This window comes from Neofelis nebulosa, chromosome 17, assembly GCF_028018385.1.
Source record: "Neofelis nebulosa isolate mNeoNeb1 chromosome 17, mNeoNeb1.pri, whole genome shotgun sequence".
NCBI classification, from domain to species: Eukaryota; Metazoa; Chordata; class Mammalia; order Carnivora; family Felidae; genus Neofelis; species Neofelis nebulosa.
The window spans coordinates 62,047,210-62,072,727 of NC_080798.1; the positions used below are offsets into that span (position 1 = coordinate 62,047,210).

At 50.3% G+C, this 25,518-nt stretch overlaps 2 protein-coding genes and 1 long non-coding RNA gene across 8 annotated transcripts; 2 read left to right on the forward strand and 1 right to left on the reverse strand.

Annotated features, from left to right (window-relative positions):
• Positions 1–474: 474 nt before the first annotated feature.
• Positions 475–4,336, reverse strand: LOC131499528 (tigger transposable element-derived protein 1-like). Its single transcript, XM_058707598.1, has one exon. It carries the CDS (start codon positions 3,584–3,586, stop codon positions 1,958–1,960), a length of 1,629 nt encoding a protein of 542 aa, XP_058563581.1. The 5' UTR covers positions 3,587–4,336; the 3' UTR covers positions 475–1,957.
• On the forward strand, positions 3,691–25,518 carry LOC131499219 (AFG3-like protein 1). Its single transcript, XM_058707052.1, has 6 exons — positions 3,691–3,772; positions 4,266–4,502; positions 17,115–17,215; positions 19,782–19,916; positions 20,112–20,267; positions 20,728–25,518. Exons 1-6 carry the CDS (start codon positions 3,691–3,693, stop codon positions 20,782–20,784), a joined length of 768 nt encoding a protein of 255 aa, XP_058563035.1. The 3' UTR covers positions 20,785–25,518.
• LOC131499532 (uncharacterized) lies at positions 6,695–12,648 on the forward strand. 6 transcript variants are annotated; one of them, XR_009255934.1, is made up of 4 exons: positions 6,695–8,033; positions 10,886–11,859; positions 11,906–12,093; positions 12,141–12,648. It is a non-coding gene; the product is annotated as an uncharacterized LOC131499532 (long non-coding RNA). The 6 variants fall into 6 exon arrangements; XR_009255933.1 differs by having other exon boundaries at positions 10,886–11,671; positions 11,766–11,859; positions 11,906–12,648; XR_009255932.1 differs by having other exon boundaries at positions 10,886–11,530; positions 11,578–11,859; positions 11,906–12,648.

Sequence of the window (25,518 nt, forward strand, 5' to 3'; positions counted from 1 at the left end):
AGCATGAGTGGGGGAGGGGCAGAGAGAGGGAGACACAGCAGGTGAAGCAGCTGTCAGCACGAAACCCGACTCAAAGCTTGAACCCATGAACCGCGAGATCATGACTTGAGCTGAAGTTGGACGTTTAACCAACTGAGCCACCCAGGCGTGCCCCCCCCCTTTTTTTTTTTTTTTAAAGTTTGTTTTTTGAGAGAGAGAGAGAGAGCGTGTGAATGGCGGAGGAGCAGAGAGAGAGGGAGAGAGGAGAGAATCCCTGGCAGGCTGCACTGCAGCACAGAGCCTGATGTGGAGACTGAACCCATGACCTGTGAGATCATGACCTGAGCCCTGAAGTCAAGAGCCCGATGCTCAACCCACTGAGCCACCCAGGAGCCCCTCCCCCTTCTTTCTTCCACAAAAATGATAGCATACTGTTTTTTTGCACGTTGCTTTTTTCAAATAATAGTATACCCTGGAAACCATTCTCTATCAGTCCAGAGTTCTTCCTCCTTTATTACTGTTATCATCATTTACATCTAGATTATATCCCGTTGTATATAATAACCATTTCATATTTGACCATTCTTCTATATACGAATATTCAGGCTGTCTCCTCACTTTTGCAGTAACAAACAAGGATGCAACAAGTAATCTGTGCACATGTATTTTCTTTTGTTGGAGGTGTGTCTTCAGAGTATACTCCTAAAAGTGGGATTGTTAAATCAAAAGAAATGTATTTTTTATGAGTGTCTGATGTCCCTCCATATTCGTTGTAGCAATTTGCATTCCCATCAGCAATGTAGGAGGTCCCTGTTAGCCCAGAACATCACCAACAGAGTGTGTGGCCATACTTTTTGATTATCTGTCAATCTAATTAGTGAGACACAGTATCTGTGTAGCTTTAATTTGCATTTCTCTAATCATGAATGAGGTTGAACTTTTTTTGTTTCAAGACCTAATTTATTTATTTATGAATTATATCCTTTGTCCACTTTTCTATTGGATTTCTGGTATTTTTTCCTCCTCAATCCTAAGAGTTCTCCATATAGCAGGGATTAGCCCATTGTCTGTGAGATGTTGCAAATATTTTCTTCCAATTTATCAGCTGCTTTTGACTTTGTAGTGTTTCTCCCATGGAAAAGCTCTTTTGTTACATTTTTATACAGTCAAATTAACTTTTCTTATTTCATCTGGATCTTAAGTCATGGAAAATTTCCCAGCACCCAGGTCAAAGAGGCATTCATCTATGTGTTTTTGTAGTACTCGTATGGTTTCAATTTTTATTTTTGGATCCACGATCTGTTCATTTAGTCTTATGTATGCTGTGAGGCAGGGATCTAATTTTATCTTCTTCCAAATGATTAACCAGTTGTCCCCCACCATTAAAAAAAAAAATCGGGGCTTCCAAACTTATTCCACAGGTCTGACTACTGCACTGACTTACTCACTGAAGTTTTATAGTTTGCTTTAATGTCTTAGAAGAGCTAGTCTCCTCCTTGCAGTTTTCTCTTTTTTTAAAGGTATTCATTTTGAGAGAGAGCATGCGCACAAGCAGGGGAGGGGCAGAGACAGACAGAGAGAGGGAGAGAAGGAATCCCTAGCAGGCTGTGCGCTGTCAGTGTGGATCCCAACGTGGGGCTTGATCTCACAAACTGTGAGATCGTGACCTGAGCCAAAATCCAGAGTCAGACGCTTAACAGACTGAGTCACCCAGGCACCCTGCAGTTTTCCCTTTTTGAAGCAGCATTTTCCTGGGTATTCTTGCACGTGATTATTCTAAAGCACATATTTAAGTGAACTTTTAATGACAAAATTTGGTACTCTCAGGTGTCAAAATGAAAATACCGGAAACAAGAGTTTCCAAAGATGTAAAGCATGTGGAAGTAGAGAGGCGTGGCTGGATCTCATCCGCTGAGGTCATCTTGCTGCTTCTGGCTTTATTTTGATTAACGTTTGGTCGCACACGCTGAAAAACGACCTAAGATAGTTGCTTTGAGCGCCGCTTTTCCTCATTGTACAATTCCCTGTAGCAGTTGATCGCATCATTGATTGCTCCCGAAACTTTCAGTTTCCAAGCATCATCAGGGCCGTCACTTGTAAGGACCTGTAGGCCTGCCTCGAAATGTGAGAAGGCTGCTGAGAGTCTCCCTGTGCTTAGCTGCCGCAGGGCAGGTGGGGCATCTTCACTCTCCTCCTGTTCTAGCTGCATCAGTTCCTTGTTCGAGAGATCCTCCTCGTGGGACCGCAGCAACTGGTCCACGTCGGCTTCTACAACCTCTTCGAAAGCCACATCCTTGGCAAGGCTCACAATGTTTTGTTGAAGCTGTGCAATGTCATCTGTTCGGGAAACGCTCTGGAACCGAACACACTCAGGCCAGATCTTCTTCCACACGCTGTTCATCGTTGCCGGTCTCAGCGCCTCCCAAGCTAGCGCAATGTTGTCTACAGCGTCCATGATGCTGTAGTTTCTCCAGAACTCCCTGATCGTGGCCGTATCCTCCCCATCTGTTGCTTCTAGGATGTGCTCAAAAGTTCTTCTCACGTAATGAGCTTTGAAGGCGGAGGCTATGCCTTGACCCATGGGCTGGATGGAGTCAGCTGTACTGTCATGAAGATATTCCACTCTTACATTATCAGACAGATCACTCAAATTTACCGGGTGGCATGGGGCATTGTCTAGGATGAGCAACGCTTTGTGGGTGAGATTATTCTGGGCACAGTATCTTTCAACGGCTGGGCAAAAAAAGTATGTGAACCATTCCTGAAAGATGCTCCTGGTTGCCCAGGCCTTTTTGTTTGAGCGCCAAATTACAGGCAAATTGGGCTTGGAGTATCCTTTCAGAGCCTTGGGGTTTTCCAAGTGGTACACCAATAAGGGCTTCAACTTAAAGTCCCCAGCTGCATTGCCACCAAGAAGCAGCATCAAGCGATCTCTGGATGATTTAAAGCCTGGCTCAGCTTTCTCTTCCACAGAAATAAACGTTCCTTCAGGCATTCTCTTCCAATAAAGCCCCGTCTCATCTACGTTAAAAACCTGCTGGGGGGTATACTCACCTTCTTCAATGATGCTTCTTAGTGCTTCTGGATATATGTCCTTGTTTCCAGGAGCCGTGCTGTTTATCTTGAAGTGGGGCAAACAGTGGCGCTCCTTGAATCTCACAAACCACCCTTTACTTGCAGTAAACTTTTCTGTTGGAGAGCTTGCACCTCTTTCACGCTGTAAGTCATCAAACAAACTCTTAGCCTTCTCCTGAATAACTGTGACACTCAGGGGCACATTTCTCTGGCTTTGGTCTTCAAGCCACACATGCAGCAGGCGCTCCATGGTCTCCATGACTGCACTCCGATGCCGAGTCAACCGGGAGGCTCTCAAAGGAGTAGCTATTTGCGAATTCGCTTTAATTTTTTCCTTATTATCTCGGATTGTAGCCACTGTAGAAACAGCAAGGCCCAAGGCCTTCGCAATTTGGCTGAGCTTTTCACCAACTTCAAATCGTCTTAACACTTCCAATTTTATGTCGAGGGTAATTGCTTTCCGTTCCCTTTTGGCACTTGGGATGGCCGATGCATTTAGGGACCTTTTCCCAGGCATTTTCCCTTCCAGCATGTAATAAAATCACACCAGTCTCAGGAGCCAGAAGGCCCGTGGCTATTCTCTGCTCCCTTGCAAAACGTGGGAGAGAAAACGGGGCTGCCAAGAAGTGCAGGCAGATGAGAAAAAGGTCACCGAAGGCCTGCCCGGCCCCCTTTGCCAGAAACAGGCTGGTCCACTCTCGATTGGAAGGCAGGCAGCGTAGGCCTCTGGTGTCAATCAGAGTGTCCAACCCCCAGACAGCACATCTGCAGGAACATTAAAACCGGCGTGGGTTTCTGGGATCCAGAAAACAGAAAAAAATCCGTGCAAGTTAGTAACGCTGCATAGCACACACCGAGTCAGTGCCTCCGTTCTAGAGGGACATCGAAGCAGCAGGTAGCCGGGCAGCGGGCTCACGAGAGGCGCCGGTAGCAGCGGCCGGGGGTGGGGGTGGGGGGGGCGGACCAGGGACTGGTGGTGTCTTTTGTGAACCGCTTCCTGTGGAGGACCCGGGAAATATGTGTCCTTGGAGATGCCCGACTTAAAATAAGTCTAAAGGCGCTGGTTATCCTCATAGCACCTAGCCCGAGTCGGTCGCTGGGATTTCTGCGCTCCGCTGTGTGGACAGGACCCGACAGCGCTCACGTTCAGATCTTTAAAAAGTCAGGTGGTAGGGTAGACAGCTGATGAGAGGTCCCAAGCCGGCGCCTAGTCCTTACCGCGCATGAGCGACGCCTCCAGCGCCCGCGGGGACGGCTCCGGGGGTGTGGCGCTTCTCTGGCTTTGTTGCTGTTCTGCGCGTGCGCGCGCCCCAGCGGCGCGAGGGCGGGGGCGGGGAGTGTCTCACCCGCTCAGGGCGGCGGCCGAGCGGTCTGGGCCGTGCGGCGGTGGCCCAGGAGGCGGCGGGACGGTCAGGGCAGGCGTGAGAGCCCTCGGAACAGCCCGGCAGGTGAGCGGGGAGGTTCTGCCCGCGGGTGTCGGGAGGCGGGGGCGGGGGCTCCGCTCGACGCCTTGGTGACGCCGCCCGGTTGCGCCGGCTGTCGCGGGGTAGGGGTCCGGGGGAACGGACTAGAGGGGCCTGGCCGCGGCCACCACCACATCCCCAGCCGGCGGCTCTGTCCCCGCGGCTGAGGTGGCCGTCCCTTGCCCTCCGCGTCCCTGCCCTTCTCCTCGCGGCTTCTTGCCGCCTTCTGAATTTCCCGCCGCCTCCCGGGCCCTGCGCAGTGCTGGCTCCCTCCTCTGCCTCCTCAGTCCCCTCTCCGAAGAGCCCCCTCGTGGAGCGATTTGCGTTCGAGTCACGAGTCCCTGCAAACCCACAGCATCTCCTCGGGCACCTCGCTTCGACTGCGAGCCCGTTTCCTCCTGGGCCCGGAGGTAATGCTTGCTGTAGCTCAGAGTTGCTCTCTGAGCCGGATGTGATACTGCACGTGGAAGAGTTTTGCGGGCTGTTAGTGTTTCTCACGTGTGGAGCCCGGTTTCACCACTCTCATAGCAGCTAGTACTGCTTCCAGCCTTCCGTGCTAAGGGCTTTACACGAATCCTCTCATTTAAGTCCTAAACCCTTCCTGCACGAAAGCGCTGCCATAACCCTCTTTATAGAAGAGAAAATGTAAAAGCAAAACTGGCCGCTTGCAGCTCAGGGCCATCTCGCTCCAGTGCCTTCACTTTTAGGTATTTCTGGGTTGTGTGCCTTTCCTCTGGTTAAATACTATGAAATGGGATTCCGTGGGTTTTGTTTTTTAATGTTTTTTTTTAAATTCAGTTTTGAGAGACAGAGTGTGGGCAGGGGAGGGGCAGAGAGAGAGACAGAGACACAGAATCTGAAGCAGGCTCCGGGCTCCGAGCTGTCAGCATACAGCCTGGCTGGGGGCTCAAACCCAGGAACTGCAAGGTCATTACCTGAGCCGAAGTCGGAAGCTTAACCGACTGAGCCACCCAGGCGCCCCCTAGGATTCCGTATTTTAAGGTTCTGTTTCTGTATTGGTTGATACATCCCAGGGTGCAGTGATCACATTGGCTTAATTTTTTCTCCTGCATAAATGTGAGGTTTCTGATTTTTGGTCCAAGAAAGGCATCTTGGTTTCCAGACAGTAGTGAAGGAGGAAGAAGGATTCCGTGGATTTATCTCCTGTCTTGTCTTCAGGAATGAGCTTTTCCCTCCTATCCCTATTCATTTTGGAGGTGGTACAAGTGAGCTCCGTTTCTGGAACTATCGATGAGAGCAGAGCCTTTGCCTGGGACGTTTCAGCATTGCAGAGGCTGTTCTGGTTGTTAACACGTGGTGGAAGTCAGTAATTGACACAGCTGTGTCCTGAGTCACTGAACCTCCGTGGCCTCAGTGGTTTCAGTTACGAAGGAAGTTGGATGATCTTTGAGGGTTTTTCCCCCCAGACTGAGTTGTTCATCTGTTGAGAGTCAAGAAGTGAACCACAGGCAAGGGCTCTGTCCCTTGGCTGCTCTCCTTGGATTTGTAGGCTGAGGGGGGGGGCCTGCAAAAGCTGGAGAGGCGCCACAGTGTAGTCAAAAGTACCCTATCAGTTAACACTCATCAAGGGAAGCTTATGTTCTGGAGGCTTCCATGCAGTTATTTTCTCATTCAGTGATCTTGCCGCACCATCCCTGCTGTGCAAGGAGGAGAACGGGACTAGCAGAACAAGGGAAGTAGAAAAGGAAGAGAAGGGAATGGAGAGGCATAAATGCCATATCAATGTGGGTGGGATAGTTGAGTGCTGAAGGAAGTGAGCTGCCAGCAGATTGAAGAGCCACTGCCTGGCGGGCTTGTGTCTGCGTGAGTCTGAGACCCCAGGGTAACCTGGCTGATGATCTGACGGGAAAAAAAGGACAGTGGCACTTTGCCTGTTGAAGGGTCTTACTGTGCCCAGCCCCACGTCTTGGCATTGCGTATGCTCATCACAGCCAAACACCAGTAACAGACTGTGTCTCTGAGAACTGCCTCTGACCTAACGTGGTTCCCTAACCCATGTCAGAAGAAGATTAAGTCATGAACTGAAATAAAGGAATTGGGAGTTTTATCAAGTTTTGGAGGCCTAAAGCACAGTACTTAGCACTTCTAGGGCTGTAGGCCACTAGCCCTGCTCTGTTTGGCGTGGAGCTGCAGAAACCCTGGGAGGCTTGGCCTCCGGCTCCCAGTTGCCTTCAGGCACTCACTTACCTCTCTAAACTTTTCCACCTCTGCAGGGGGCACGGTCACACCTACTTTTTTAGGACTGATGTTGAGGATTGGAGGAGGTGACAGAGGAGCACCTACCCAGCAGGTGCACCACCTTCTGTGCTCCTTTGTCTAAATCTCCTGTTGCAGTAAAATGCCTTTGTGATGTCTTCATGGTCTCATGATTCCTCCACATCAGGCTCTGGTCCTTTGTGCGGGCTGAATCCCTGCAGCAGGCGGGTTCATTCACGGTGTGGAAGTTCTCGTAGCCTCATCACCCTTCCTGGTCCATCTCCTTTCTGAGCTTCCCCGTTTGGGTTTCTCCCTGGTTTTAATATCTTTCTTACAGCTTACCTTACTTGTGAGTCCACTTTGGCTTTTCATAGGGATGTTTGAATAATTTGGCTTATTAGCAAGTTAATAACCATTGGCAATGAATTTACCGTGGGGAATGGCCTGCCTCATCATGAGGGACAGCATGGTTGAAATAACACGGGTGTTGTCACCTGTATGTCTATTTTCATTATAATAGAATATTGGGGATGATCCAAATCTTTGCTTATGTTGGTTTTTTTTTTTTTTATCAATATAATCAATATTGGGTTCTTGACTGTACTTAGATTTTGTTGTCTTAATATGGTGGCTTTTCTTGAGCTTATTTTTGTTCTAATGGCTTTTGACATATAATAGTGAAAAATCTAAGTCGTCTTTGGTCTTGTCCTTAGCTGGTGTTAAATATTGTTAGCTTATGGTGAAAACTGGCATTTTCTTTTTTGAGGACTGAAGAAAATACAGGATCTGGAAGAGCACTTGCTTTCTTTGGCCTGACAAAAATACTAATCCTTGGTTGATCAAAGATAAATTATAGTATCCTTTGGTTTTAAAATTTTATGTGGCTTAATCTTAGAATCATGTTTGTTTTTGAGGCTGTGATAGTTTCAGTGGCCAAAATTGTCTCAGGCAAGAAATGGTTAGGGAATTGGTGGGGGTGGGAGTGGAGGCATTGACAGCAATAGCTGTGAAAATTCTTTATGTGTTTCTGCAGTGAATTTAGTTCCTGTTTATCCTGTTTGAATCCTATTTTAATGGGACATTTAAGCGGATAAGCAAAGGCAGCAAGCTAGCCCTTTAGCTCACATCCGGGTCCCTTCCCACCTGTAATGCCACCATGAGAAAATGGCCCATCACATGGCAGAAGGTGTTCATCTTCTCTCACTTTTCACTGCCTCCAGGGGACCTGCTTTCAGCAGCTGGCTCTTCGGGCAAGACTGACATCATTTTCTTAGTGGCTGTGTTCAAAACCACCCAAAGGTACCCATCTTTCTTCTACCATCATTAGCATAACGTTACGAGAACCAAGTGAGGCTTCCTCAGTGTCTCCCCTGTAGTGGGGGAACCAGTGGACAGGGTGTGTGTTGACTCAGGATGCCCCGTGCCTCCTCCCTTTTCTAGTTTCCATATTGAGCCTTACTTCAGTCTTCCCGTTTCTGGGTCACTGCAGCCTGTCTTTATGGTTTTGATAGGACAGTGAAAGAGAAAGTCTCATAAAGTTTCTAGGCGAATCTTTTGGGATGCATGAGAACAAACCTTTGTTTCTACATATCTGAGTGACAGCCAGGCTGAGCCTCATGTTTGGGAAGCACAACAGAGATGATGTGCAGACTACAGTTAGAGCTTGGAGCATATCTGCCCCTCACAGTGGACTGTAGGACTGTGCTCAGTGTCCCCTTGGACACCCTGTATGTGAGGCTTGTAGGTGCGTGTTGATTGCATCAAGCAAGGAGTCAGGGCAGAAAACTGGTTTCTCTTGTACTCTCTTTCCTCGTCTTACAGGATGGTTGCTTATGTGAGTGTGGTCTGTGCTTTTAAAGTACCAGAACCTCATCATTTTGTCCCTAAGGGTTTGAGGAATTCTTTAGAAGAAACAGAGACTTAGAAAAAGCAGCAACTCCAAGAAAAGGTACAAGGGTCAATTTGGCATTTTAATGGACCGAGCCACCCAGGTGTCCATCAATTTGATGTTTTAAAACTGTGAGAGTTTTACATTTTTAAGGCCTTCGCTGCTTTTGGGGTTAATCTCCTTGGGAGGTGACAAGCAGGCGGCCCGTGCACGTGTGGTGTTGGCCTTCTCTTTCCTTTGCTTGTCGTGCCCATCGCTTCCAAGTCACCCCCTTCCTTATTCGGATCCGAAGCCTCACAGTTTGGTGATGTGGATTGGTGAAGTGGGTATTTATCAGGTGTGGTTCTCCTGTGGAACGTCTTCTGCTCAGTTACCTGTAAGTGAGGAATAGGAGGAGGCCCATAGAAGCATGTTGGGAGGTGTGTTTACATGCTTTACAAATATAGCAGTTGGTTTTTTGCAACATTATCGTTTATGCAAATTTTTACTCTATCCTGTAATATGTTTGTCTGTTTCCGGGTCACCTAGGCCTTGGGCCTCCATGGCTTTGATTTGGGGTTATTGGAGTGGTGTGCATGTGACGGGGCAGGACTGTGGCTTTGTTTGTCCTGCGACTTTTTGGGCTTCTTGCTTAGGCCCTTCCATTTCCTGTTGCCTGGCTGTGGAGAAACATGGCCATGGATGGATCGCTGCCTTAGAAGCCTCTGTGAGACCACCTTTCCCTTACTCAGGGGAACGATTGTTTTCCTAAGTTTTGGGTCAGTTTCCCAGGTTCTTAGGAACACATGCATTCTTTTTTTTTTTTTTTTTTTTTTATTTTTGGGACAGAGAGAGACAGAGCATGAACGGGGAAGGGGCAGAGAGAGAGGGAGACACAGAATCGGAAACAGGCTCCAGGCTCCGAGCCATCAGCCCAGAGCCTGACGCGGGGCTCGAACTCACGGACCGCGAGATCGTGACCTGGCTGAAGTCGGACGCTCAACCGACTGCGCCACCCAGGCGCCCCAGGAACACATGCATTCTTGTGTGGCACCTCTGCGACTTCATTTCTGGTCACAAATGTGTGGGCGGGTGGGGGGGGGGTGGTTTCCCCACCATGCAGTTCTGGGACACCAGCTGGGTGTCCTACAGTTTAACCCACTTCTGACATCATGTACCTGGAATTAGCACCAGATTCCACAGGTTCAGGGCTCCGTCCTGAAAGACTGCCTCCGCCTCCCACTCCCTGCCTTCAGATGGCCTTCCACTTCTAGATTGTTACCTGTGCTTCTGACTGACTGGCTGTAAATCAGGTTTCCATGACCCCCTCTCCTTGGGTTCATTTAATTTGCTAGAGCTGCTCACAAACTCGGGAAACCAATGTACTTACTAGATTACCAGTAGTTCATTACAGAGGATGTTAAAGGATATGAATGAACAGCTAGATGAAGAAATATGTAGGGCAAGTTCTGGTAGATTCCCTGGTATAGGAGCTTTCTGTCCCCTTGGGGTTTAGCACAGAATGTGGGTACGTTCTTGTCTACCAATCTAAAAGCTCTCCAAACCCTGCCCTTTTGGGTTTATATGGAGGCTTTGTTGCAAAGGCATGTGATTGATTGAATCATTGGCTGCTGTGATTAATTCGACTTCCAGCTCTTCTCCCCTCCCCTCCCCCCTTCTCCCCCAGAGTCAGGGGTGGGGCTGAAACTTCTAACCTTCTAATCACTTGGTTGCTTCTCCTAGCAACCTGCCTCCATCCTTAAGGGTTTTCCAAAAGTCACATCATTGACACAAACTCAAGTGTGGTTGAAAGAGGCTGGTTATGAATAACCAAAGACGCCTTTACCACCTAGGAAATTCCAAGGGTTGTTAAAGCTCTGTACCAGGAGGACCAAATGCATACTTCTTATAAATCGAATATCATACAGGTCAAACAAAGCTAAATGCCTGGCAGACTCCGTGATAACAATTATTCGTTTTTGTTTCTCCCCCTTGTCTTTTTGTGTGTGCTCAAGCACCTCTTGGAAATTTTAACTGGAAATTGTACTTGATGGAGTTACATGGGGAGGGGAGAGTGTTTCTTTGGGTGTGCCTAGCTTTCTAGGACCGTTCAAGCCTCCTGATCCTCAGAGTGTACTTGGAGGAACCCTAGGTGGGCATGTCCTGAATCAGAGCCATCTCTCCCAATACATACTTTGCACCCGACAGAATGGTGGGACAGGGGTGCTTATGGGGCTGGATTTGTGTACTCTGAACTGCTTTGTATTTTATGTGTGTGTTGCAGGAAGAGGCTTGCAAGGCTGGATTCAGTCATCTAGTTTGTGGGTCAGTGTTCTGAGAAGGGGTATCGTGCCCAAAGTGCCAGCTGTTTAACAGTAATGCCCCCTGGATCGTGCCTGGTATGTATGTTCCATTCACTGGTGATTACCTGGAGATTTAAAGAAATTTTTCAAAATTTCCATCTTGTCTGGAAATGTCTGGGGTTGGTATGGTCTAGTAGTCTTTTCCACTCTAACCTGTGTCCTGAGCTGGGAAGGGCACAGCAGGCTTTTCTCCTACACTTCTGGACAAAATACTTATGTTTCAGCTCTGCCCAGCCTCTTCCTATCCTGCTCCCTGCTTACCTCCAGAAGGCACCAGTGTTAGGAAGATTGTATGTTAGAAGGCATTTTTTTGTTCTCTGAAGCCTCTTTCTCTAGGAAGTTGTAATTATTGTTACCTGGTGTCAGATTCTGTTTTCTCTTAGGAACTGGTGAGCCAAAGGATGTTGGGGCTGGAACAGAGGAGGCAGGAGAAGAGGAAAGCAGGGTGACTTTGCCTGGTGGAGCCGGCTGCAGAAGGTGTGTGTGCATCCAAGGACTAGACCCCACATGGCCCATCACGTACCCAGGGGGCCGGTCACGGTCATAGACCCCACGTGGCCCATCAGGTACCCAGGGGGCCGGTCACGGTCATAGACCCCATGAGGCCCATCAGGTACCCAGGGGGCCGGTCACGGTCATAGACCCCACGTGGCCCATCACGTACCCAGGGGGCCGGTCACGCTCATAGACCCCACGTGGCCCATCACGTACCCAGGGGGCCGGTCACGGTCATAGACCCCACGTGGCCCATCACGTACCCAGGGGGCCGGTCACGGTCATAGACCCCACGAGGCCCATCAGGTACCCAGGGGGCCGGTCACGGTCATAGACCCCACGAGGCCCATCAGGTACCCAGGGGGCCGGTCACGCTCATAGACCCCACGTGGCCCATCACGTACCCAGGGGCCGGTCACGGTCATAGACCCCACGTGGCCCATCAGGTACCCAGGGGGCCGGTCACGCTCATAGACCCCACGTGGCCCATCAGGTACCCAGGGGGCCGGTCACGGTCATAGACCCCACGTGGCCCATCACGTACCCAGGGGGCCGGTCACGGTCATAGACCCCACGAGGCCCATCAGGTACCCAGGGGGCCGGTCACGCTCATAGACCCCACGTGGCCCATCAGGTACCCAGGGGGCCGGTCACGGTCATAGACCCCACGAGGCCCATCAGGTACCCAGGGGGCCGGTCACGCTCATAGACCCCACGTGGCCCATCACGTACCCAGGGGGCCGGTCACGGTCATAGACCCCACGAGGCCCATCAGGTACCCAGGGGGCCAGTCACTGCTGTGCTTGGACTTTGTGCAGTCGCTCTGCTTGTTCTTGGAGCAAGCTGATTCAAAGATTCTAAGAAACAAACTTAAAATTATGACAACGTGGAGATTTCCATCTGAATTTTAAAAGACCCAGATAAGAGATAACCACAGAAGTGTTGGCTCTTTGTGGGTCTTCTGCCTCTCCCAGGTGCTTTGCTGAGCTGCTGTGTTTGTTGTGTTTACATGTGCCAAGCGGAGGCCTTTCCTCCCAAGGACCCCGGCTTTGGCTTCACCACGCACACAGCATGGTGGAGTGTGAGGAGGGAGCATTTGATGATGTCTCTCATAATATCTGATAAAAGAAGTCGCTGTTTCATGAAGGAAACCACCCTCGTTTAACAGTAAAATGTGTTCTCTTGTCCCACGGGGGGGGGGGGGGTGGGGAGGAGGTGGGGGGGGGTGGGCATTCCCCTGGGACAAGCAGGGTTTCCACAATCTTGCTGTTTTGGGGGCAGGTGTTGCTATGGGATTTTCCTACATCTATTTTCGAGATCCTGGGAAGGAAATCACCCGGAAGCAGTTCATGCAGTATTACTTGGTGAGGGGTCTGGTGAGGGGACTTACAGTCTGTCCACCCAGGAAGGAGCTGGTACCTATGGCGGCGTGCCCACCCCTGTGGTCTGCAAGCTCTGGTCCTGAGCATCCCAGCCTTGGGGTATAGACAAGACCAGTTTCACTTTTCCCAGTAACTCCCTCACTGAACGCTGTCATGCCCACATTCTTGCTGGGTGGCGGTCCCTGTAACATCATGGCCTAACTTCATCATTGACTAGCTTTTGCTCCTAAGACCTCATTCTCTTTTTCTGTAAACTCCAATCTTCTGTCTGATTGAAAGCTTTTCTCCTAGTGTGGTCCTACCCTGACCCTGAGCAGGGTGGGCCAGCACTGTCCACCCCAGGCTTTGTGCTGTGCTCGCAGGGTCCTCCTTGGCTTGTCCTTCTGAGTGCTGAAGTCAGGTGGAGTGCCCCTCCAGCTTAAGTGTAAGCTTAGGTAGGAGCAGAGGACTTGCTCCCCCTCTGCCCATCGCCCTAAATAACACGCAGTTAAGATCCGGACTTCCATCTGTGTGATGATGTTTGTAGAAAACCATTGTTTCCCACCAGGGTCTGTGGCTGAGGCCTTTGTTGTCTGCCTGCACGTCTGTCCTCAGAGAGGCCCTTGCTCCCTGCTGGGTGGGGGAATGGCAGCTGCCTCTCCTCTCTCCCAAGGATCTGCCTCCTGCTGGGGAGGAGGGGTGAGACGGGGGTCCTCCTGTGTCTGCATTCTGGACAGATTCCAGAGTTCCCTCAAGCTCTGGCACCGCTGACAGTGACGTGTTTGTTCTGAGGCACAGCCTAGAGCACTGAACGGGGACGTGTTCCCTCCCTGGCTCACCTCACTCAGCGCTGCGCTCAGCCCCCGTGGTGCACAGGGGACGGGCAGCCTCTCCCCAGGCTCAGACCAGAAACCTGATCTTCCTCACCCAGAGGGACTTTCAGGTTGGCTGGAAAAGTCCAGCTTGTGAGTGCTGCACCGTCTCCCCGCTCCTCCGCAGCTGTTGTGAGATCACCTGATGACATCTTAGGGTGTCACAGAAGTAAGTAAGCTGAAGCGCAGCCCTCCCTGAGCGCCTCATGCATTTGGGAATAAAAAAAACACAGTATCCAGAAACTTAAGTAGCAAACTTTGTTGTAAAATAGCTTTGTTATTTCTCCTAACTAAAATTGGGAGAACGTTTCCTTCCCATTTTTAAAATGAGGAGAAAGTATATTTGCAAAAAATGGGAAGTGAATAAGAATATAAAGAAGGAAGTCCCTGGCCTGCTCTGAGTAAGGTTACACAGGTGGGCACTGGTCTACACCCTGCCCCTCGGGCTTCACCGTGTTGAGCTGTGTACCCAGGTGGTAGTGTAATTGTGTCGGAGAAAGCAAGACTGGCCAGCCGGGCGGTGATCCAAAAAAAAGAGATTGAAACATGATGGGGGCTGTAAGGATGTCCCAAGCTCTTGCCTCTTTAATGTGAGAGTCGGTGGAGTCTCTGGGGTCTCTGTTGCAGAAAAGCTGGGATGTTCAGCTGCTCTGAGGCGTTTCTTTGACGAGCATTAGGCTGTACTATGGAAGCATTGAGCTTTGTGGGGTGGTCATAAGATGCCACAGTTGGGAACACGTCCTCATCACACAACCCCAAGTCTTTATTTACTTTCCAGAAGGAGCATTGTTGTAGTGGTCTGAGATGCTGTCGAGAGCAGGTGGATGGCAGAAGGAAACAGGGCACACCCCTGAATTGTGTCTTTGAAGAGCTTCCCAGAGGAGCATGTCTGCACCAATAGCTTGTGGGCCGTGGGGATTACGTTTTCATTCTCCCCGGCACTGTTTTCTTGTGGTACCTGCGGCTGGGTGGACAGAATGTTCCCGAGTCAGCTCTGTATCTTAGGACTGCCCTGTAGTCAGTGTAAGACTGTTGTTTGTGTGCCTTCTGGATTTCCAAGGCAGTGTGGAATCTTAGTGCCTGGATGTACCAAATTTTAACTCCTGTTGCTGAATTGGTTTCTGTTTATTAAAATGGAAATAGGTTCATACCCCAGGCTGAAAGTATCCATGTTAGTAGAAAAACAAAATGGATCTGTTCTGCAGAGCGTAGGCTGAGGTAGAGCCACAGTCTGGGTCTGTGGAGCACGTCTGAGCACAGAAGCACGTGGTTTGCTGCCGAATGCCCTGCTCTGCAGGTGTGGCGTTCTTTTTCCGAGGTGGACTGGCTGGAGGTTGTGAACAGTTTGTGCGTGGTATTCCTGCTCCTGGACGGCATCTGAGGTGAGGGGTAAGTTCAAGGCTGAGTGTTCCTCCGTAGGGTTTTTTTTTAATGTAGAGTGTAGGGGCACCTGGGTGGCTCAGTTGGTTAAGCGTCCGACTCTTCATTTCAGCCCAGGCTATGAACTCATGGGTTCTTGCGTTTGGGCCCCACGTTGGGCTCTGTGATAGTTTGGAGCCTGCTTGGGATTCTCGGTCTCCCTCTCTCTCTGCCCCTCCTCTGGTGCATGCTTTCTCTTTCTCTCTCTCTCCCCCGCTTCCTCTCTCTTTCAAAAATAAATAAATAAACTTTAAAAAAGAATTGAAAAAGTCAAGTGTAGTTTTCTGTGTGTGTGTGTGTGTGTGTGTGTGTGTGTGTGTGTGTGTGTTTTCAAAAACATGCCTCTCTTGGTTTCACTACCCAACAGCAGAGGTTTCAGTTAAGAGGATCTTCACAATTCTGCTCTGGCAAATGCTACTTCCCATGATTAATAACCCGTGTTAAGGGGATCGTTTACCACATTGGTGTGTAGCAATAGCAGTGTTCCAAGTAGAATAGAATCCCCGTGTAGGGCTCTTTTTTTAAATTTTTAAACAATTTTCATTTATTTTTGAGAGAGAGAGAGAGAGAGAGAATGAATGTTAGTGGGGGAGGGGCAGAGAGAGAGACACACACAGAACCCGAAACAGGCTGCAGGCTCTGAGCTGTTAGTACAGAGCCCAACGTGGGCTTTGAACTCCTGAACCATGAGATCATGACCAGAGCCGAAGTCGGATGCTTAACTGACTGAGCCACCCAGGCACCCCACACCTGCCTAGTGTAGGACTCTTAACTGTGACTCGGTTTTGTCAAGTAACATGTAAGAACCATGATCTGAGAGCTGGGAGGAGAACAGCACAGGGACACAAAGAAGGGACAGACAAACCTTCGCAGTTGTGGGAGCTTCTTATAGTTTCATCCAAGACCCAAAGCCTGTGGTTTTGTGAGGCCAGACCCAGGCTTTGCTGGAGGAGCACCGGTGGGGGGGGTGGGGGGGGTGGCTGGAGGGGGAGCCTAAAGCTGCTTTTGATCTTGGTCTCTGCAGAAGTTTGTATGGTTTAACATCAGCAGTGTTGACACCTTTGAGCAGAACTTGGAGACTGCTCACTGGGAACTGGGCATTGAACTCCCCCAACCAGACGGCAGTGGTCTATGCCACCGAGAGCGACGGGTGAATGTCGGGCTCCAGTCTGGAGTCTGTGGTTCTGAATACAGAACAGTTCAGTGTTTAATCAGCTTTGGAGGGGCGCCTGGATGGTTCAGTCAGTTAAGTGCTCGACTCTTGGGTTTCGGCTCAGGTCATGATCTGGCGGGTTGTGGGTTTGAGCCCCTTGTTGGGCTGTGTGCTGACAGTGTGGAGCCTGCTTGGGATCCTCTGTCTCTCTCCTTCTCTGCCCCTCCCCAGCTCACTCTCTCTGTCTCTCTCAAAATAAATAAATAAAAACTTAAAAAAATTTTTTTTACCAGTTTTGGAGTGTGCTTCCTTTGAGCATATTGTAGGCATCTGCTAATTTACTATATATAGTAAAATAAATAAATTCTGTTTTCATGGAGGAAAGAATCGATTGGTGAAATATTTAGGCAGGCAGCCCTTAAGAAATAGTATAATAGGGCTCAACTGTGAGGGGGCTGTGCTGGGTGTGCTGGGGTCCGTCCTCCTCACCCCCAGTTTCAGGTGTCTGGGCAGACAGATGTGTGTGGGGTGAGAGGCTCAGGACTGGGGAAGGCTGGATGCTGTGTCCAGGCTCTGACATGTTTTTAAAAGATACTGCTCCCTTGTGTAGCATCAGTCTGCCCTTCACAGCCTTTCTCCCGAGGGAACTGATGAGTGGTTTTCTTGGATCTTCTAGGTTTCCCTTGCGAATCTGGTGTCCGCCCTTCTCCTAGTGGGCATCTTCCTCTGTGCTGTGAGGAGGGGGCCCGATGGGGGCTGGGCGTGGCAGGCGAGGACGGGGGCCACCTCTTCAGTGCTGGGGAGACACCTGCCAGGGTCTTAAAGTACAGTGTCAATGTGTGGTTTGCAGATGTAGCTGGTTGTGAAGAGGCCAGGTTGGAGATGATGGAGTTTGTGAATTTCCTGAAGAATCCCAAGCAATGTCAGGACTTAGGAACCCAAATTCCAAAGGTATTGATTTCAGAAAACATGATAATGCTCTGAGCTCCAGGTCACAGTCAGAGATCACCGTGGGTCAGTGTGGACAGATACGGGACAATTGAGCGTTTTCTAGAGATTGTGTATTTTATTAATCATGGGAAGTAGCATTTGCCAGGGTAGAATTGTGAAGATCCTCTTAACTGAAACCTCTGTGAGTTTACTTTTTTGAACTATGAGCTTGTGCAATTATAGGAACAGTCCATACCCAACTGAAGTGTGTTTGTGTTCACTTGAAGCACAAACATTATTGGCTTTTCATTTAGAGGCCAGTCTGTCCGTCTAGTTTGGTGCCAATGATCAGAATCTTTTGTTAAATGTCCTGCATAAACCACACGTTACCTACAGTTTTGTTCTCTAAATGAAGTGAGAACTTAGAAGCATAGCAGTCTGAGTGTAGAACCGTGTATTTTCTTATGACGTTTTTCTTAGAGTTTTCTTTCCTATGAATTTGACATTTTTTTTAGCTGTTTGCCTTTATTGCTCTATTTTCCAAAGCTTTCAACTTAGTTTTTGAAGAAACAACCTTTTTTTATTCCTGTTTTTTTTTTTAGTTCACACAGTGTTAAATTACATAATTAGGGGCGCCTGGGTGGCGCAGTTGGTTAAGCGTCCGACTTCAACCAGGTCACGATCTCGCGGTCCGTGAGTTCGAGCCCCGCGTCAGGCTCTGGGCCGATGGCTCGGAGCCTGGAGCCTGTTTCCGATTCTGTGTCTCCCTCTCTCTCTGCCCCTCCCCCGTTCATGCTCTGTCTCTCTCTGTCCCAAAAATAAATAAAAAAAAATGTTGAAAAAAAAAATTACATAATTAAAATAGAAGTACAGCTTGCATAAACAGGTTTGGGATCAGATACAGCTGCCTTATGGTGAGCCCTTGACCCTGCTCTGGACAGAGGGGTGGGGTTGGTGTGGGTCAGGGTTGTTGTACAGCCATTGTGATTCTGGCTGCTGTGTGTTTCTGCTGGTGCCTGTTTGTGTCATGGACCCTTTGATGGCTTGACAAACTGCGAGTCCTTTTCCCAGAATGATTTGCATCTTAAAGGAAATGGAATCACAGACCCTTCAGTCATCCCCGGGCTATGTGGACCAGGCTAAGAGCGCCTAGTGTAGACCGCTCTTTGGACACAGGCCCTTGTAGGAACCCTTGCTTTCTCCAGCTCCTCCCCGTAGTGTGGCCGCCCCTAGACAGTTTGTTCTGAACAACAGCAACAGGTGACCGCTGTGAGCCTGGGGACTAGAGGGTAGGAGGTGCTGTCCTGTCTTACAGGCTGGGGAGTGTTTGCTGGAAAGCATGTGTGTGCGACAGAGGTGCAGCTCGCCCTGGTGCTCCCTACTGGAGATTTGCCAGCACCTGGCCCAGCTGCTGGTCCTCTAGGCTTTGTGGTTGGGTGCCGCAGGGGGTGCCTCTCTTTGCTTCTTAGGATGTCCAGCTGCTTGTACGTGCTTGCAAAGTGGGTGTGATAAGCGGTGTGGCGGTCAGGTCACCAAGAAGGGCCTCTCACCTGGAGTGCGACCCTCCAGCAGTGTGTGGGCTTGCGGGAGGCGTCTCTGTCATTCTGTGTGGTGCCGAGGACATTAGGACCCACATGGGTGTGGGCTCCTCCTGGGCGTAAAGGCCTACAGTAGATGTGGACACATGCACCCTGGACTCTCAGTTGTGCGTGTGGTCACGCGACTGGCAGAGGTGGATTCATGGCGCACCGTGACCTTTACCCACATTCACGGGAACATGTTGTGGACTTGAGTTTTGTGACTCCTTCCCCCTACCTCTTCGTGAGTGCTTTGTTGTTGTTTTAAAAAAAAATTTTTTTTCAACGTTTTTCATTTATTTTTGGGACAGAGAGAGACAGAGCATGAACGGGGGAGGGGCAGAGAGAGAGGGAGACACAGAATCGTTAGCAGGCTCCAGGCTCCGAGCCATCAGCCCAGAGCCCGACGCGGGGCTCGAACTCACGGACCGCGAGATCGTAACCTGGCTGAAGTCGGACGCTTAACCGACTGCGCCACCCAGGCGCCCCTGTTGTTGTTTTTAAAGACTCAAGGAAAAAACACTGTATGGTCTCCTCTGAGGTAACCAGATGCTAACCCACACCCTTGACTGGAAATGGGGCAGTAGAAATTCCCTGCTTTAAATTTCTTTTCAATTTTCAGGTGTGATGGTAATCCATAAGACGAACACCGAGGTGTGTTACCAGAGTGTGAATTGGTGTCACTATTTTGTAGAACAGTTTGACGGCACCTGTTAGACATTCAGACCCTTTGACCCAGCAAGCCCTGCCCTCGGGAGCTCTTGTGAAGACATGGCCTCCTTAGGTGGATGGGCTTTCGTGTGTCTGTGGTATTTGAACTTTTTATGGTGAACGTGGTTTAATTTTCTAAGAAAATATTAGAAGGAGAACCTCGGACTAGAAGAATGGTGCATCATCTCACGGGATTCTTGTTAGTGACGCCTGGAAGTCACCCGTTTAAATCAGAAACAGGCCTGTCTTTGGGTCCCATCTGTCCCCTTTAAGAGCCCGGCATCACCTTTCTGTTTCAGGGAGCCATGCCCACTGGTCTCCTGGCACTGGAGCTGCTTCTTGCCACAGCCACTGCGGGGAAGGCCAGTGTGCCTTTCATCACCGTGAATGGGTCAGAGTTCCTGGAAACATTTGTCGGCATTGGGCCAGCAAGGGTAGGTGGGCGCTTGTCCTTGAGTCAGACAGCCCCGGTCTTTGTGTGGACCCGGCAGTGAGCACAGAGCACGCCGCAGATGTTGAGATAAGGGTTGGGTTCCGGAGAAGAGAAGCAGAGACTTGGGTTAACAAACACTCATTTTTGTTTTCATACCAGGAGCAAAATAGACTCTCTGTGTGGATTCCTACTTTAGGTTCGTGACATGTTTGCAGTGGCCCAAAGAAACGCTCCTTGTGTCTTGTTCATTGATGATATTGATGCGTTTGGCAGGAAGCGAGGCCGGGGGCATTTCGGAAGCCAGAGTGACCGGGAGAGCACACTGAACCAGATGCTTGTGGAGGGATGGATGGTGAGTGCACGCTGCTGACAGCCGCCGAGAGCAGGCCTGTCCTGTCGGCACTGCCACATCTCGCGTGACCCTCCTCCGGCTTTTGTTTCTATCAACTCCCTGGGTGCGTGAGCGTCCCTGATGGTTCTGTTTGTAGGAAGGCTGCTCTCAGGCAGACTTAATGGAGAAAGCTATGTTAGATCCACAGAGGCCCCCCACTGCCCCCTCCCTACCAGCAGGAGGGGTTAGTGGAGATGGGGTGGTGAGATGAGGAGAGGTGAGGCCCTCCTGGGGAGGTGGACCAGGTAGATGAGGGGCTCCCCCACGTCTCCTAGTGTAGGCCTTGGTGCCTGCAGGATGGTGTGGTTGGAGCCTTGCTCCTTCCCCTCTGAACCTCTCTCCTGCTGCCCTTCCTGACACAGAATCTCATGGGTGTGAGCCCACTCCATGTACCAAAATCTCTCTCTTTCTTTCAGTTCAGACTTTTCCTCAAAGTGATTCCAGCTCAGTGTGTCTGGTAGCTTGTCAGGCGTGCTGATATTTCACTGGAAATGTCTACATGGTGAACGTTTTTCAAATTTGGAGATGCTTTCAGTGGTCCCGTGGCAAGTTTTCGTCTTCATCTTGGGGCTGCCAAGAGTACCCCAGGTGTGGTGATTCACTAGGAGGACTCCTAGGACCCCATGTGTAGCTGTACCCACGACCACGACTGGTGACAGACACAGAGCAGAATCCATGCGGGGAAGAATGTGGTCCAGGGAAGCTGGCAGGAGGCAGGACGTGCAGGAGGCACCGACTTTTCCTGGCATGGAGCTGTGACGACATGTGGGCATGTAGTTGACCAAGGTTTTCAGTGGGGGCTGGTCCTGTGGCACTCTCTGCCCAGTATGTACCAGAATCCCAGCCTCCCGGGAGGAAGGCAGGTGTGCAGCAAAACCACACTGTACAAACAGATTAGGCCTAGGGAGCCCCTCTTATCAGGGAGCAGTGGAGACCCTCCCCAAATCTCAGGTCCCAGAGCCAGCTGGGGGCCACCTTATAAGCAGAGCTTGAGAGGCTTACTGTGTTAGATTCTTTCTGCCCAGACAAGACGTCCCAAAACCCTTTGTCATAGCTCGTATCCAACCGTGATTCTAACTAGGTTAGTACTCTGTTCTCATGTCTCAAGGGGCTGATGGGAGAGAGCATTCAGGGGGAAAGAGGGTGGGAACACCACCACTTTCTCTCCTGGCGGCCCCTGTTCTCTGCAGTCCTGCCTGCCCTTGACTATTCCAGTTCCCTGGGCCTTGTGAGCCCACTAGGGCTGGGTGGATGGAGACCTTGGGAAGTAGCTGGGGCACTGACACCGTGGAGAGTCTCCTTGCTCCCCAGGGGTTGGGGGGTGGCATCGGGTAGTGTCAAGCTGTCAGGAACCAGTGATGAGTCAAGATGGAGGTCCACACGTGGGCTCAGGTCCTGGGGGGTCCCAGTTAGCCGGGGAACGTCTGACTGCTCTCTGATGGAGACGCGTCTCAGCCAGAGCAATGGGGTCTGTGAGAACCAGAGCCAGTGGTGTGCTGTTTGTGTCCTGCCCGTGAAGGGTCAGAGGGAGGGGCCCCAGAGCCAGCCCCGGGCAGGAGCGTTGGCCCCGCTGAATGGCCTCTGTAGTCTGTTTGGAGTGAGCAGAGGAAGAGCAGAGCCAGTGCAGGGCGGCTCAGGGAGGCCAGGGTCCCTAGTAGGATGAGCAGGTGTGCAGAAGAGGACAAGGCGTCAGGACCAGAGAGAGGAGGAGAGCTGTCTGGGGATACAGCACTACCCCAGTGGGTGCCAGCCGAGCCCCCTCCTCGGGCGCCCTTGCTTCTCACGTCCAGGGTTCACCTCTTTCACGAACGTCGTGGTGGTGGCTGGCACCAACCGCCCTGACCTCCTTGACCCGGCTCTGATGCATCCTGGCCGGTGTGACTGACTGATCTACATCAGCAAGCCTGCCGGTCACATGGCGCTCAGGTTTGGGGCTTCATGCCCTTGTGCTAAAGGTTAGGTTGGTTAGATCATTACCTGTGTATTTGGAGGCGATTTCTTTTTTTTTTACTTCTTCCTTTTTAAGCAGGCTCCATGCCCAGTGCAGAGCCGAATGCAAAGGTTGAACTTTTCACCCTGAGAGATCAAGACCAGAGCTGAGGTCAAGAGTCGGACCGTTAACCGACCGAGCTACCCAGGTGCCCCTGGGGGTGGTTCGTTTGATCAGGTCCCTGCAGTGGTTAATATTAACATTTGGAAAAAGTGGAAGTTGTGGATGCCCTTGGGTGGTGCTAGTTGCTGTCTCCCGGCAATCCACTTTTGGGAGTGACAGGTGTGGCTGGGCCTGCAGAAACGTCACTTCACCATACAGGTGGGAGTGCTGTGATACATCCATGTTTCTGGCGCGGTGTTGTAAAAACTTAGAGGGTAGACAAGAAGAGCTCACCCTCACCTTTTGCTCTGACAACTGACATCACCTCTTCCCTGGCCCTTTCCGTTTTTGAGAGCGCGTCTGTCCCGCGTGGACTTGCCCTGCTGCCCAGGGTGGTCCTCATCTTGCTCACTGTCGGCTCATGGCCCTGGGAATGGATATGATGTTAGAGGCAGCACAGTCATGAAGGTGTTTTAATGAGTTCAAGAGCTGAGTGTACGAGGGGGCTTGAACTCGCAAACCATGAGATTGTGACCTGAGCCGAAGGCGGACACTTGACCGACTGAGCCACCCGGGTGCCCCTGCTCTGATTAATGATAGTTTTTCTGGATATAGCATTCGTGTTTGACTTTAAAAAATTTTTCTTGTCTCACTGCTTTGAATATTTTGTTCCACTGCCTTCATTTTACTATTTCTGATGAGGTGCCAGGCACCAGTCGTCATATTGCTGTTATCCTCTATGTGATGAATCTTTTCTGTTGCTGCTTCAGGATTTCCTCTTTGTCTTTTGCTTTCAACACTTTAATTGTGATGGGTCTCTTGCAACTTCTGGGTTTCGAATTATAGTTAGAAAAGAATCTCTCGTTATTTTCATATTATGGACATATCTTTATCATGTTTATGACTTATTTTTTTTACATTTACGTCTCTGACCCATTTGTACTTTATTCTGATATATAGCTTGAGATATTGCATAAATTTGATCTTTCTTCAAATAAGTATCCTATCATTGCAACACCATTTTTAAATAGTTCATTACTGACGAAGAAACAGTGCATTATCTTGACTTTACCCACTGAATGGGAGCCTTTCCAAGGACAAAAGGAATTACAGAGAACATTTCAGATTTTCTTTAGTTGTATCACAGATAGTACTATCAACATTGTTATTTTGAAAGTATTTCACGTAGGGGCGCCTGGGTGGCCCAGTCGGTTTAGTCTCCGACTCCTGGTTTCAGCTCAGGTCACGATCTCACAGTTTGTGAGTTTGAGTCCCTTGTGGGGCTCTGTGCTTATAGCACAGAGCCTGCTTGGGACTCTCTTTCCCTCTCTGCCTCCCCGCCCCCCCGCACTGTCTCTCAAAAAAAAAACAACCAAAAAACAGGAGGTAAGTGTACCTGACCTTTGGGATACTTCATCATTGCTTCCTGACTCCAGATAACTAAGTGTGAAGCAGGGAAGGTGCCTGGAGCCCCAGGCTGTCCTTGTAGATTTTGCAAAGTGGCTACAAGTGACCCTGCTCTGACCGTCTGTGTGTCTCTGTCTTTGTTAGGCCCCGACATCAGAGGCAGATTGTCCATTTTCACAGCCCACCTACACCCACTGAAGCTGGGTGGAAGCCCCTGTAAGGACAGTCGCAGTGCTCCCTTTGGGCTGGGTGGGAGACCCCCATAAGGACGCTCGCGGTGCTCCCTTTGGGCTGTCACGGTGCTCACTCACAGGTGAGTGTTGGCCAGGCCGGGGATGGCCTCGGGTGTTACATGCGATTGGTAGGTGGTTTCTGGTTGTAGGATTCAGTGCTGGCATGTGCCCACCTTTGTCTTTGGAACTTTGAATCTGTTGAGAGACATCAAAGGCCTCGGAGATGATTAGCCCCAAAGCTGATTTGTAGCCATCTGAAGTTCTAGTTTAATTCGGTTTAGACTTGGTGAGTTAGTGCAGGGGCCTCCCTAATGCCCGAGCACAGACCCACCGCAGTGAGGAGCCGTTGCTGTATTATACGGTCTTGGGCGTCAGCTCCCAACCTGGGGGCTCCCCTTGCTTTTCTCTTTTCTTTGTAGTTGAAACCAAGGTCCTGTACTAGGAAACTTGTTTCCCCACCAGGGTGGTTTAAGCCCTGGGAGTTTAGGGTTTTCCCAGGGGGCTTCCTGCCCAGGTCATCGTCTACTCAGCAGCCCTTTGGAAGCCTAATGATTACTGTGATTACTGTGATGAGCCCTGCCATCCCCGGAACATTCTGCTGTGCAGCCTTGTCCCCTCCCACTGTTGTGCTGCCATCTGCCATCTCCCTGGTGTTCTGCCCAGTGCGGGGTGAGGGCTGGGGTCAGGTCACACATAGGAGTGCACGTTTGTTGGCCACAGGATGATGTGTGAGGTGTTCTCATCCGACCAGGCCGGTCTCTTTCCTGCAAAGAATGTGCTCTCTGTTCTTCCTCCTTGTGACTCCCATGTCCACTTATACACCAAAGTTAAGAAACTTGAATAGGCCTCCCAGACTCTCGTCCCAGATATACATTAGAGGCTGCCCAGACTCAGCAGGATGACCTAGGACCTCACCAGCCTCCTGCGGCAGCTCCCTCATCGAACTGCCCTCCTCTCTCAGGCTGCTCATGTGGGTTCCGCTGTCCCCGAGAGGCAGACCCAGCCTTTGTGAATGTCGACATCGCAGGGACAGAGAATGGTCTCTCTGTCCTCACACACAGAAGGGGACACAAGAATTCTTAGAGGAAAAGAACTGTTGATACATTTTCGAGAGGCACATAAGTAAGTGCAAGCTGTGGCGCTCTGTGGTTCTCATGTTGTTGAGCCTTCGTCTCCGCGTGCGCCTCAGGCCCCTGTGTGGGAGATCCAGTTTTTTTAAAAACCTGGATGTTCCTGGGGCGCGTGGGGGACTGTCGGTTGAGCGTCCGGCTTCGGCTCAGGTCGTGATCTCACAGCTCGTGCGTTTGAGCCCCACGTCAGGCTCTGTGCTGACGGCTCGGAGCCCGGAGCCTGCTTCAGATCTGTGTCTCCCTCTCTCCTCTGCCCCTAACCCACTCACATTCCGTCTCTGTCTCTCTCAAAAGTAAATAAGCATTAAAAAAATTAAAAAAATAAATAAAACCTGAATGTTCCTTGGGAA

Bases quoted from the DNA above. Each gene is read 5' to 3' on its own strand.
- LOC131499528 (XM_058707598.1), bottom strand. From the start codon at position 3,586: ATGCTGGAAGGGAAAATGCCTGGGAAAAGGTCCCTAAATGCATCGGCC.
- LOC131499219 (XM_058707052.1), top strand. From the start codon at position 3,691: ATGAGAAAAAGGTCACCGAAGGCCTGCCCGGCCCCCTTTGCCAGAAAC. The intron at 3,773-4,265 runs GTAGGCCTCTGG...GCCGGCGCCTAG, and splicing joins TCGATTGGAAGGCAGGCAGC to TCCTTACCGCGCATGAGCGA. The intron at 20,268-20,727 runs GTGAGTGCACGC...CTTTCAGTTCAG, and splicing joins TGCTTGTGGAGGGATGGATG to ACTTTTCCTCAAAGTGATTC.